General features: G+C 38.7%; 1 protein-coding gene across 1 annotated transcript; it reads right to left on the minus strand.

Moving 5' to 3' along the window:
- Nucleotides 1-338: 338 nt before the first annotated feature.
- Nucleotides 339-12,441, minus strand: LOC126812125 (ficolin-3-like). Its single transcript, XM_050538381.2, has 3 exons — nt 12,059-12,441; nt 7,620-7,698; nt 339-1,671 (listed from the first exon to the last, which is right to left on the minus strand). The coding sequence occupies exons 1-3, from the start codon at nt 12,377-12,379 to the stop codon at nt 1,013-1,015; spliced, it is 1,059 nt and encodes a 352-aa protein (XP_050394338.1). The 5' UTR covers nt 12,380-12,441; the 3' UTR covers nt 339-1,012.
- Between the last annotated feature and the right edge of the window lie 1,871 nt (nt 12,442-14,312).

The raw sequence follows: 14,312 nt of genomic DNA on the forward strand, positions 1-14,312 counted from the left end.
TCGCAATGTGGACGAAAAGAAAATTCTGAAAGATGTCTTAGACATGGATAACCGATCTAAATACATGTATGTCGATAAGTACGCCGTCTATTTCGGTCCTGAATGTTAGAATCTGTACCATAACAAATTTTAATTGTTAAAAGAATAAAAATTTATTTCTGTGGGGTTTTTTTTTTGTATTATTTCGATCATCTAAGTCATCAGCGGTTGATACGAGTCGAATATATTGACCTGTCATGACGTCATCAGCGGTTCATATGAACGAATATATCAACCTATGATGATGTCATGACAGGTTGTTGTGAGATATAACTGCTACGGACATCAAAGTAAAAATAATGTATTAATAATAAAGCGGATATGAAAGATATCGAGAATATATACACACATATACATAATCGAACAAAAAAAATTACAAAAAAGATGGTGCGGGGTAGTCATCAGTGTCGAGGAAAGCAGGCAGTAAGCATTTTACTATAGTTCAATTCTATACAAGGATTACGTAAGGTAGAACTCATAATTTGAATCGTTTAGTTTGATTTATGAAGGTTCGTAAGGTGTTGAATATTGAATGATTAATATCCGGAGGAACATTTTCATAATTGTCATTTTGTTATGGATATATGGTGTTCGTTCTTGTACAGTGTGTAATTGTGGAACTATCGGGGCACAATCATGTGTCTTCACTCTGGTCTTCACTTCCTTTGTTTATTTTACGTTGTGAACTTCACTCTTTGCCATAATGAATAAAAGTTTGAACACCATGTTATTCTAAAAAACCCTGTTTATATAACGGCAATATAAGAAACAACAATTTCAGCGATGACATTACATAAGTTGTAATCCAGAGACTGTTCAGGCTTTCTGCTTTAGACCTTCCCATATCACAATTCCTTTTACCTTTCACCGATTTTATTAAAATCCTTGGAATCAAAAGCTAACGAGAAAGAGTGGGGGGGGGAGATTTCGAGATTAACCGGAGGACCCTTAGAAACTGAATTTCCATCTCTTTTTAACTGCGCTTGAATCTTAACAGTAGAGATTTGAAAGACGTCTTGTTTCCCAAGTTATCCTGCCAGTGCCATGTGGATTGAAAATCGGCCCCTGATCTTTTACCGTGTAGGTTACTTCGACTACAGACAGGATCATCCAGGTACCACCATCCGCTACCGAAACGAACTGGACAACTGTGATTGGTGAAGTCTCGATCAAAAGTTGAAAATGGTCTACCGTTTAGACTGTATGATCCATTGGTGAGTGAATCACCGCAGTACTCTGGTCTGTTATTGTTGTAGCTTCCAATTGAAAGACGATAATTATCTGTCTTGTTGGAGATTTCAATATATTTATAGAAACCTTTGCGTAAAGGACTGTCAAAGAAATTAAATACTGGACTCAAAGTAATTTGACCATTGAGTCGAAGAAGATTATGGATATTATCCAAACCAACAAAATAATTTCCTAATGGATTTCCAAACCCTTTTGAATATTCATCAAAAGTTCTGTTAAAATCGATTTCTAGACAATCCAGGTCTCGATTCAGGATCCATGTCCACCCCTTGGCATTGAAATTGCATATAACCTCTATAATAGGACCATTAACCGATGGTTGAATAAATGACAACATGACCTGCTCTGGGTACAAATCCAATGTGGATCCTTCGGAGCAATCTGAAACAAACAAGTTAGTGGTAATGCCATAGATACAACATTGAAACACATAGATTGATAACAAATGGGAGGTAGTATCATAAGCATTTATTTATTTATTCTAAAGCACCGATACATGCATCACAATGGGTCATGACTGATCTGCTTAATTCATAAGGATAACCCCACGAAAACTTCGCCCCATGAACGACATCCGTCATTATTTATAGCTAAAGCATGGGTTTGAGAAAAGGGGCAACTCCCACACTGGGTCAATTTAAAACCTATCTTGATATTTTTGTTCAAAATTTGGATTTATCGGAGATCTGAAGAGAAAATCAATGATAACCGATAAAATATTTTCCAGACTGTACTGGGTTTACATAATATAGACTTTACAGCCTGGCTTATGTCGCAGCAAATACGACTGAACAGTGTTAGGCAGGTAATTAAAAATATTCATACAAAAAAGTAGATTAGATAGTAACTTGGCATGGACGTGGCTGATACAAATTAAATAGATTTCAAATGCCTTCTGACAACGAGACATACAGATTACATAACATCGATACAAATCAATGTAAACACAAGTTGACCATTATGTAAAATTGACTGATTTGAATAATGTTGGGGTAAATATTTTTTGATTATGTCTGTATAACGCATCCATTCTAGTAGATTGGATTGATATATATATATATATCATTGTTGTGACTCAATTTTTCATAGAAAGTCAAGTCTGGATATTAACATGACACTTAAAATCCGTTTGCTGAGCTTTTGACCTTGGTGTCTCAAAATAGCACCCGTTGAAAAGTTTAATTACGTGTTTCGGAACTTAGTCAATAGTTTTCAGCCAAAAATGTACATGGTGCAAACGTTTTGTACATGATGCAAACGTTTTGCCAACGCAGATGTGGTTGTCCATATACCGGGGGGGTTTTGTGGAAGGGGGGGGGGTAAGACGCTGGCTCGCTAGCCTGGAGGTCGGGTGTTCGATCCCTGTATTGGCTGAGAAAGTTCATCCTGATTTTCCGACGTGGTTTCCCCTTGTCAGTGGTGCAGAACAGAGGGCCTGACAATGACAGCTGTCTAGTCCTTCGGATAATACGAAAAACCGAGGTCCCGTGTATACATTAGAATGAACGTAAAAGATCCCTTTGCAGTTGGAATTCGATATAAGAGGAGGCGATAGTGCCGTTGCCCGGGCAAATTTCCCTCATAGCACACTGTATGGCGTATGCCCGTCTTCATTAGCCCAGTATAGGAGCAGAACAGTAGGACGTTAAACCCCATTTCATTTCATTTCGTCGGGTTTTCATTTTTGGATGCTTTGGACAATAGTCAAAATGGCGCATCTCCGTTAGTATTTGAGGTAGTAATGTGAAACTTGGCAGGAATACGGAACACATTGATGCGTTCAAAATTGAATATTTTTATTAAAATGACTCTTGTGGCGGCTTTGGAAAACTTCCGGAAATTACCGAGGCACTCCGGTTTTTCGCGATCATGAAGAATTTTCTCCATTTTAAAAATAGACTAAAAATGACATCGTGGTGTTAGCCCCAGATATTATCACTCATTTTCAGAGACTTTGTTCAATAACATTTCCAACTGTTTGGCCGCCATATTGGATTTTACAACCAGCGGCTGCCAGGCAGGATACGCCCACATTTTCGGGAGATGGATAGAGAACAAGCTAAAAACAAACGAGATTTTTTGTACAATCAGGGTCCATAATCCAGAAAGTTATGGTCTGAAATCTTTGGGATATAAAGATATGCTTTAAGTTTCATCAGAATCAGATAAAAATTGTGACCCCTAGAGGGTTGACAACCTTTGTATTGCATACTTTTACACAATTTGCGTACAAAGAGCGGCCATTTTGTTGGGCAGTTTCATTTTGATTTTCCCGAAATTCGAATTCAAGCTTCATTATGATGGAATGGTGAAATATGTAAACGGTTTTTAAAATTGGAAAAAAATTGTGACCTCTAGAGAATCCACAAGCTAAAAATGCCATTTTTCGAACAATCAGGGGCCATAATCCAGGAAGTTTAGTTTGGGTATCCGTGATTATCAAATAGATCCAAGATCTTAGTGTGTAATGGTGACATATTCACACATTTTTTTTAAATCTACAGGGACCACAAGCTAAAATTGTGATTTTTTGTTCAATCAAGGGCCATAATTCAAGTTTCGTCAAAATCGGATAAGAATTGTGACCTGTAGAGTGTCCACAAACAAATTGTGGACGTCCGGACGGGCAGGGGCGACGACAATATACGTCCAAACGAAAATGTGGGCGTATACAAAATCTTCAAATCGATATTCAGCCGCCATTTTGATTCCGATTTTTAAAAACTTTTTTTGTTTTTAACCTACTCCAGATGGCAACAATTCTTAGGGAGCCGAGATTTGAATTTCGATTTTGTTAACTACCGGTTTTGACCTACTATCTGGTGACCTAACCGTTCAATGACCCTTGTATATATACTATTCAAAAAAAGTAGGGGATATTTGATTTTTAAGTGTTATTAAAGTCACCTAATGAAACTGACGAAGAAACAAATGACAAAATGAAATGAAGTTCACATTCATCGATTTATTCCAAATGATCGTTAGACTAAGTAAGGCACAGACTGACCATTATAAGGGTAAAATGATACCCGGGGTCAAACAGCAAAGTTACCACAGCATCACAACCAAGTCAGTAACGGGTAAATCCTCCTCTGTTTGCCAAACAAGCATTGATCCGACGTGGCATACTCCTAATGAGACGTCTAAGGTCATTTTGGTCCAGATTGTCCCATTCCTGTTGCAACGCAGCAGCAAGTTCTTGGACATTGGCAGGACGTTGTTGACGTTCACGTAACCTCTGTCCAAGCATGTCCCAGACATGCTCGATGGGGGAGAGGTCGGGACTCAGTGCTGGCCAAGGTAATGTGGTGATGTTCTGTTGGAGGTAACCTGTAACGATCCTGGCCCTGTGACATCTTGCGTTGTCATCCTGGAAGATGAAACGGCGGCCATGACGTCGTGCGAACGGCACAACATGGACTGCCAAGATGTTGTCCCGGTAGTACTGGCCTGTAACACGCCCTGCAACAACATGTAAAGCCGTTCTTCCAGCAACAGTGATGCCTCCCCACACCATAACAGAACCACCCCCAAATCGATCATGTCTGATGACGTTAACGTCTTGGAAGCGCTCGTTTCGACGACGCCACACCCTCCTACGTCTGTCCAAAAAATCAACAGTGAACCTTGACTCATCTGAAAACATCACATTGCTCCAGCGTCGATTATCCCAGTGTTGACGATCCCTACACCAACGACGTCTTGCCTGAATGTGATGATCTCTCAAACAAGGGATCACGCGAGGACGTCGGGCGCGAAGGTGACCCCTATGCAGTCGATTCCGAATCGTCTGGCCACTCACTCTCACACCAGTGTCTGTTTGAAGACGAGCGCTGATCTGATTTGCTGTGATGACACGATTTCTCAAGGCCAAGGTACGGATAATCGATCCTGGGCTTGAGTTGTCGCCCTTGGTCGACCTGAGCGTGGTCTGTCCTGTACAGATTGTGTATCACGGTATCTGGACCATAGCCTGCTTATGACAGACTGAGAAACATTCATCGTCCGCACCACAACCGCCTGTGTTGTGCCGATCTGTAGCATGCCAAGGGCACGTAACCTTTCATTTTGGGTAAGCCGACGCATATCAAAATTTGTTTTCTGGTCACTAAAACAATTAAACTGATGTTTCCACCCTGGAATTCAATGCCACAATGACTGTAACATTCAAAGTCAGAGTCGTGCAAATCTTGGGTTGGACCCCCATGATGATCCCAAGCATCACCTGCATTCCATGCGGTAGCTATTGGTGCGTTTGGGCGTCACATGTAACTGGAAATGTTTCTTCTGTTAGGTTCTATAGTGACTTTTTTCGTAGTCATTTGCATATTTTAGTATTATGCCCCCAAAATCAAATATCCCCTACTTTTTTTGAATAGTATATCATGGCCCTGACGTCTACTAACAACTAATATCAAAAAGGTTGGTCTTGAAGTATAACTTCCGGTTTTATTAAGAATACAAAATAAGTGTTTTCCACATTAATAGGTATTGGTTGTTACTATAGTCAATAGAAAAATGAAATGAAATGGGGTTTAACGTCCTACTCCTATACTGGGCTAATGAAGACGGGCATATGCCATACAGTGTGCTATGAGGGAACTTTAGCCCGGGCAACGGCACTATCGCCTACTTTTATATCGAATTCCAACTGCCAAGGGATCTTTTACGTGCAGTCCAATGTATACACGGGACCTCGGTTTTTCGTCTCATCCGAAGGACTAGACAGCTGTCCTTGTCAGGCCCTCCGTTCTGCACCACTGACAGATGAAACCACGTCGGAAAATCCAGATGAACTTTCTTGGCCAATGCAGGGATCGAACACCCGACCTCCAGGCTAGCGAGCCAGCGTCTTAACCACCTAGCCACCGTGGCTCCCTATAGTCAATAGTTCATTCTGTAAAGTGATTGTTGACGTGACAAGGCGTGACCTGACGTATTTGTTCTCAAATGGACTTAAAATTAGTTTCTTATACAACCTCCTGTAATTTGAGTTTTTAACAGAGATGTTACGATAATTTTAAAAATAGAGCCAAAAGGATCGAAACTACTTTTACAGTAGAGTGCAATTTGCTTCAAATAATGTCTTGGTTATAAGTAATATTGGTTACTGCTAAGCATCTTGACAACACTTAAGGCAATGTGCGGTGGGCCCCTAGGCAAGTCTCTCTTGTCCCCACTGTCAACGTTGTAAGTTTTATAATCAGTTTATTATTTTTATATGTCCACATTCATAATGTGGACGTATAATGCCCTCGCCCATGTCTCTGTGTGTATGTTGTGAGAGGGGGTCGCCTACAGGGCGCACTTCTTAATGGATCGTCTTGAAACTTTGCACACTTATTCCTTATACCCTAAGGATGATCCCACGATTTAAGCAGTGGAGAGCAATTTGCGTCAAATAATGTCTTACTTACAAGTAATACTGGTTACTTTACAACACCTAAGGCAATGTGTGCTGGGCTGGCAAAAGTGACAGTGGAACCCTAGTCAAGTCTCCCTTGTCCCCACCATCAATGTTTTACGAATTTATTATTTTAGACCATAAAGGGAAAACGAAGTAATTCATTTATTAGATTATTTCTCCTAATCAGTCCTTTTCACGGACCCGGTAAGATATTTCCCCAAAGCCAGTTGGGTTGTATTAACGATGTAAGATTTAGATAAAGAGCTGGCAGTTCTCTATAGAACAGTTAAACAAAACACTATAAAACGAGAATATGTTGAAAATTTCAGTCAAATTACATCATTCTGAGTTAAGTTAGGGCTGTTTAGAGAATAGTTGAGTCTCGATAATCATTTCTACAGTTGTTACGATAGTAAACCAAGTCTTCGTTATCCATTTTATTAAATAAATCATTAACTGCCAATCTTTTTTAATCCGTTGAAAATCCAATCTGATTAAAATACAGATCTATATTTCGTTTCGTTTTTTTATACTTTCGATGGCCTACACTACATGAAGATCTGACAAGTTATAGCGATAGGTCACGCCAGGGGCCAAAAGACCGACTTATGACCCTATGATGTCAGACATTTGATTAACCAATCAGCATTGATGTTACTAGTGGATTACTCACAGTTCCGTGCAAAACACGCCTAAAGCTCGCCGTGACAGACCGTTTCATTGGCTTATCCCATTCAGAACACGAGTTAAATAACAACTCTTCCAGATCCAAGTATAGTAAAGACAAGTAAAACGAAATTTTGAACTATAAAAACGAAACGAAATAGGATAATAGATATCGGTGGACTAATGAACCCTAACCCTAATAATACATACCGGTGGACATATTGTCGATACTTAGTTCGATAAGATTCTGTATTACCTTGTATAATATGTTGACAACGATCACCATAGTAACCAACAGGACATCTAGTACAGTTTACACCATCACATAAAAAGTTCTAAAAATATTCCAAGAATTCATATAAGTATAATGCAAAGAATCCATTAGTATGGTTCGTTAGTATAATGAATAAGGAAAATCTACTTCATTTCTAAACTGTCATAAATGTTAAATGGATTTCTTCGATTTTAAACAAACTAATTAACTTTGGTTATTAAAAACTTGCCCATGTGTTTGAAAACACCGCGCTTTTAAATAAACTCCATTGTACAATTACATATCCCAACGAATAAAAAAGTTGTCTCTTGAAAGTCAATATTTTTGCTTGCATTTTCGCCAAGTTCATCAGAACACTGCAAATGTCACGTGATGGGCGAAACCACCTTAAGATGTTGAAGGGGGCCCAAGGTTGACACATTTTGTTTGTCTACGATATCACCTATGGTGGAAGTGGACGTAAAATTCTAATATAATAATAATAATAATAACATTTATATAGCGCTATTCCACACTGTGTAGTATGCTCATAGCGCTCAAGTCAATTCTGCAAAGTCTGAACAATATACTGTGTCATCTCATTACATATAGCGACGGAACAGATGTGTCTTCAGTGATGATTTAAAACTTGCTAGGGACGGACACTGTTTTAAGGAAGTTGGGAGTTTATTCCAATGGAAAGCAGCTTGATATGAAAATGTTCTTGCTCCAAAAGTTTTTAAATTGTATGTTGGTAATTGTAGTTGACAAGTGTTACTAGATCGAAGGTTTTTGACTGGTAAATGTTCGTTAACAAGTTCTTGAAGATAAACAGGTGCAGTCTTATAAACAGCTTGATAAGTTAGGCACAACAATTTGAATTCTATACGTTCATTAATACGAAGCCAATGAAGAGAGGATAAAACTGGAGATATGTGGTCACGGACTTTGGTTCTTGAGACTAGTCTGGCTGCTGAGTTTTGTATACGTTGGAGGCGTTTTGTTTGCTCATTGGTAATCCCAGATAACACACTGTTGCAATAGTCGAGGCGAGAGAGGATAAGACATCGGACGAGGGTAGCTGCAGCATCTGATGTTATAAAATGACGTATTGAGCCAATATTCCGAAGGTGGTAGTGACATGTTTTACACAGAAAACTGATGTGTTTTTCCATAGACAAATTCGTATCCATAATAACACCGAGGTTTTTGACGTATTTTGATGGATTGATGTAAGATTGTTCAATTTTTAAATGGGTTATGTCGCTCTTATGTAGTCTGCGTGTAGGGGCGATCAATAACAGTTCTGTTTTGTCCGAATTTAGTTTAAGCATATTGTTTGTCATCCAGCTTTTTACATCTGTCACACATGTTTCAATTTTTTCCCAACAAGATAGTTGACTATTTTGTTCAGGGAGGAAAAAGTCCATGATCTGAGAGTCATCAGCATAAAAGTGGTGATTTAGATCCTTTTTAATGAGAAGATTGCTGAGTGACTTTGTGTACATACAGAAAATAATTGGTCCCAATACTGATCCCTGTGGTACACCACATGTAAGATCGACTGTGTTAGAATATAGACGGGGATCACGTGGCTAAGTGGGTAAGTCTGGAGGTCGGGTGTTCGATCACTGCATTGGCCGAGAAAGTCCATACAGATTTTCCGGCGTGGTTTCCCCTTGTCAGTGATACAGGACGGAGGGCCTGACAAGGACAGCTGTCTAGTCGTTCGGATGGGACGGAAAACCGAGGTCCCGTGTACAAATTGGCGTGCACGTAAAGGATCCCTTGGCAGTTGGAATTCGATATAAGAGTAGGCCGTAGCGCCGCTGCCCGGGAAAAATTTCCCTCATAGCACCTTGTATGGCGTATGCCTGTCTTCATTAGCCCAGTTTAGAAGCAAAACAGTACGTCAAACCCCATTTCATTTCGTTTCTAATACAGACAGACACATTGTAACAAACACGTGTGTTGTAATCAAAACAAAGCGGAATCGTTTTGATCGTTTGGGCTTTGGCAGCAAAAATACACGAAGGCAGCATTTGAGATTAATTCTGAAACAATTGATTGTCGGGGAATTCTCACCAGTCTTCTGGTTCACTAGTCCACCGATATCTATTATTAGGGTCAAGGCTGTGTAAGGTTTAGGGTTCATTAGTCCATCGATATCTATTATTAGGGCTAGGGTTGGGTTAGGTTTATTGATACCCATATTTATAGTTTTTCTTATGGCGCCAGACTAGTGAACCCCTCTCTAATTGTCAGTCAACTAAATGTTATTCACCCTGAAAATACCACGGATTACAATTCGGGATTTTTCAGAATAGTAATAAGTAAATAAATCGGGACATGAAAATGATGTTTTCACAGAATGTCGTAGTATTCAGATGTCGGGATATATATATTTTTATAAATTACATTCTTGTCAGTAGCTATCCTTTATAAACAAACACGCTTTATTTAATTATTAAAGTCCGTATTCCATAACGGAGTCTAGTCCGCATGTTCCATGGTTAATAATCAATTTTGAAAGTTTATGATTTCTACAAAAACTATGAAAAGAGGTTAACGCTACTCGATAATTTCCATATTTAATCCAAGAATATTCCCGAATGAATTAAGTTGTTTTTTATTCGACATGTACCGAAATCGACACACTCGTGATAGAATAGTTCAGGATGTCGAATCATCGTTTATCGTCTATGCAAGTTTCGCGCCAAATTTAACCATTTTCACTACATCTGTATAGTATACAATACACTATATGGAACGGGAGCTTATACGGTAATGTAATTCAAAATGCTGATTGGCTAAGCCATGATTGCGATCTACGCAAAGCTATAGGAAAATTCCATATTCGTCATGGATTTCAAAATTGGGTCGACCATTTGACTAATAGTTAATAATTGAGAGTACAATCGTACGGGATTTTCGTAATTCTATTTGTGTTACGGAGACGAACGATTATAGAATTCTAAACAGTTCTTGCATAACGGAAATATACGAAGTGAAATGGAAAAATGAAACTATTTGTCGATAATTAAACCGATGGACGGTGGAGGTATGATTTGTTGATAATTGTTGGCATTTATCGATGAATGAATTTATAATAATATATAACAGACTCGAATTAAGGTTGTATACTAATTCAGTGGTCTCCGCCACATTTTTTTTATTCCGAGCGAAATGTAAAATACATCGGCATTTACCTTGGCTACAATAGAACCGTGAGATTCCTTGACAGGACTGCTTTAGTTCATCAATCACATAATTAAAACAAGACGGAAACAAAATAACTGACTACACTTTTGACCCTATGACGCCAGGCAGTTGATTAACCAATCAGCGTTGATGTTTCTAGTAGAAAACCCACAGTTCCGTGTATCGCACGCTAAGAACTCGCTGCAACACTCCGTTTCATTAGCTAATCCCCCACATCAACCAGAACGCGGGTTGTATATTAGCTTTTCCAGATCCCAGTGTAGTAAAGACAAGTTAAACGGAACTTGAACTATACAAAATAAAACGAAATAGGGTCTGTGTTTTAACCAGATTGTAAAAAAGCCACACACCTTGTGTCCACCCCCTTGTAGGAAATGATCTATCCTGAAAGGTGAAGTGACGTAATTAGCTTCCATTTTTGTATTTCTCGATGTCAAAGTTTGTGAGGAGCTCAATTTTTTAAAGAGATAACTTTTTGATTCGCTTTATATTACAACTTTTATGAACGACAGATTGTTAAACGTTAGAAATGTATGCGTGCAATAATCAGCCCCAGTACGACACACAAATTTGCTCATTTCCAGTCAATTCAAATTTCGATATGGCAGTTGCAATCCGTCGATGTCGGAATAACACCTAACTTCGTCATTCGCATCATCTGACTTTGAATCAGCTTTTAAAACAAAAGCCACCACCCCTTCACACACACACACACACACCTTCACACCAATTACGAAAATATATAAAAATCCCTTTGAAAAGTTTATTCATTAACATGTTAGTAAAGTTCACAGTTTGTTCGGAATTGAAGGTCGTACAAAGCGGAATTTCGATAGGGGTTATCCTCTCCTGGCCCCAATATGTCACATTTCTAGACAGTATCGTGTAAACATGGTTTTTGGAGACGGTGAGGGTAATTCTGGAACAGAATGGCGTGGAAAGCTGAATTTCAATTAGATAGGATTCGATGCTTCATACCAAGTTTGAAAACAAATCCACTACAAACTACAGCCTTTGTCTCGTTAGTAAGATGTCCGGAAACGGGGACTTTTGGAGCGCTGAATAGCGATAAAGGTCGTCTCCTCGTAACCACAATGCTTCACACAAAATTAGAAAATATTCGGTTAAAAGCCCATTGTTGAATGACCGACCGACACTGAAATATAGTTTGAAAAAAGAAAAACGAAACTATTTTGCCAACAAAATAAATTCTGACCTACCTGTTTATAACAAACCTTTTTCTCCACGGCACCGGTTGTTAAGCAGTTTTCACCAAACTTGAACAAACTACACGATTTGGTTTCTTTATCATACATAAATCTTCTACAGTCTTCAACAGATGAACACAACTGACCACATCGGATCTTAGTTGATGTGTGTGTATTTTGAATCTGCTCGTTGTAGCTCCTATTTGTGCAACTTTCCAATTCCACGGTCAATTTTGTTTGAGTGTAGAGAGCCTTGAAATCGGCACACCATACAGTTGTTGAAAAGGTAGCGCAAAGAACCAGTAAACATAAATGACCTGTCTTGACGGACATGGTGTTAGATCATTGTTAAATCACAAAGTAGCCTAAACAAGCTTCCCAACAAGAATGATGGACGTATGTACGTAACCTATCTTCTACCAACGATGGTCTAAAACCGGGAAGACTCCCAGATCAGAGACAACAATAACCAAACCTATAGAAGCAATGTAAGTAACCGTGACACACGGTGGTGAACTGTAGTTATATATGTAAATCGATGTTTGTTTTAAAGGGGCATACCTCTCATTTCCTGCGGGATTGTTTTTGCATGAATTAAAAAGGTTTATGTACACAGCACACTGCTTTCATTAAATACTTCGAAGCTAGTTATTAGAAACTTGGGAGTTTGTGAAGGTATACATTCCGGGCAAATTTCACTCAACACACGGGGTGTTGGATGGCCGATTGGTTTGCACGTGCGCGCTGTATCATAAGGCCTGTCATTGAGTCAATTGGTGTGGTTTCGAATCCCTGGTTGTACGTTAAAGGTGTAGGGTTGCCTGTCCAACCTCATTGGTTTTCTCCGGTTTCCGCCCACTGCTAAAGACCCCTACGCGCAAGCGAATTATTGTAATAAAATTAAAACCATATGTTAGTCCCGAAATGACCTAGTCTGTGTCGAGTGGAAGTTAAACCCTCTCACTCTCTCTCATTCACACTGCAGGTTTTCATTATTTCATTGGCTAGATTAAACAGAAAAGTGTGTTGGGGGTGCCGAATGGTCGCGCTGTATCATAAGGCCTGTCATTGAGTCAACTGGCGTGGTTTCGAATCCCCGGTTGTACGTGACAAGGAGTAGGGTCGCCTGTCCAACCTCGTGGGTTTTCTCCGGGTCCTCCGGTTTCCTCCCACTGCTAAAGAACCCTACGCGCAAGCGAATTATGGAAATATAATTAAACCATATGTTAGTCCCGAAATGACCTAGTTTGTGTCGAGTGGACGTTAAACCCCATCTCTCTCTCTCTCAGAAAAGTGGGACTTTCACCAGCATTTTATTTCAAAACATTTCATTGTCGTGTCTCAATTAGAGTATGTATTCTGAAGTCTGATTCAAATGGGTGTTTTTAAACAACATTGACACAAATTGTTAGAGAACATTACAAACAGCCTTTTAGGCGTTTTCATTTCTTTTCTTTTAATAATGCATGCAAACCGTTCGATTCTCTTGTTTAGTATAATTCCAAGCTTTTGTTTGACAATTTCCTTTGTGTTATGGTAAATGAATATGGTATTTTATTCCCCAGTTGACAGGACATCATTCTGTACAAATCTGTAAACATTCTATTCATCTAATAAAGTATGTAATATAGTGTTTATTGAAAGCCTAATGATCTAGTAAAATGCCCTGGCATTAACAATGTAGCCTTTTTATTCTTTTCATGTAATGTAATAGATTAATGTACAAGTAATTCTGTTTATGGTATACGGTATATCAATGCATTAATAAATAAAAAGTACACCCAGTTAAAGATACATTATGTAAGATTTAGATAAAGAGCTCACCATTTTTTCTATAATAGTTCGAAATTAGATAAAAGTACACCCAGTTAAAGATAAGATTATGTAAGATTAAGATAAAGAGCTGGCCATTCTTGCTATAATAGCTCAAAAATAGAAAATGTAAATTGAATAATTTGAAAATTTCATTCAAATTACTCTTTTGCGAGCTAAGATATTATGCCTTTGAAGGTTTGACAGGACGTGTGCAATAATTTCAACCACCGTACTGGTTGTTCGAAGCTAATTCTCGCTCCTTCATTTTAGCTTTAATCAAAATATGGCTGAACTGTTCTAATCTATTTTATATCGGATAAATCCGATGCCATCGAGACTTGATTATGGCCAGGATAAGTTATTTAATGTCTAATTAATAATTTAGAAAACATTACGTAATGTAGGTTTAAATAATTCAACCACTTTCACTTCATCATACAAGGGAGAGTAC

This window comes from Patella vulgata, chromosome 2 (genome assembly GCF_932274485.2).
Source record: "Patella vulgata chromosome 2, xgPatVulg1.2, whole genome shotgun sequence".
Classification (NCBI taxonomy): Eukaryota; Metazoa; Mollusca; class Gastropoda; family Patellidae; genus Patella; species Patella vulgata.

Bases quoted from the DNA above. Each gene is read 5' to 3' on its own strand.
- LOC126812125 (XM_050538381.2), bottom strand. From the start codon at position 12,379: ATGTCCGTCAAGACAGGTCATTTATGTTTACTGGTTCTTTGCGCTACC. The intron at 7,699-12,058 runs GTAGGTCAGAAT...GAATATTTTTAG, and splicing joins AAAAGGTTTGTTATAAACAG to AACTTTTTATGTGATGGTGT. The intron at 1,672-7,619 runs GTAATACAGAAT...TGTTTGTTTCAG, and splicing joins TTGTCAACATATTATACAAG to ATTGCTCCGAAGGATCCACA.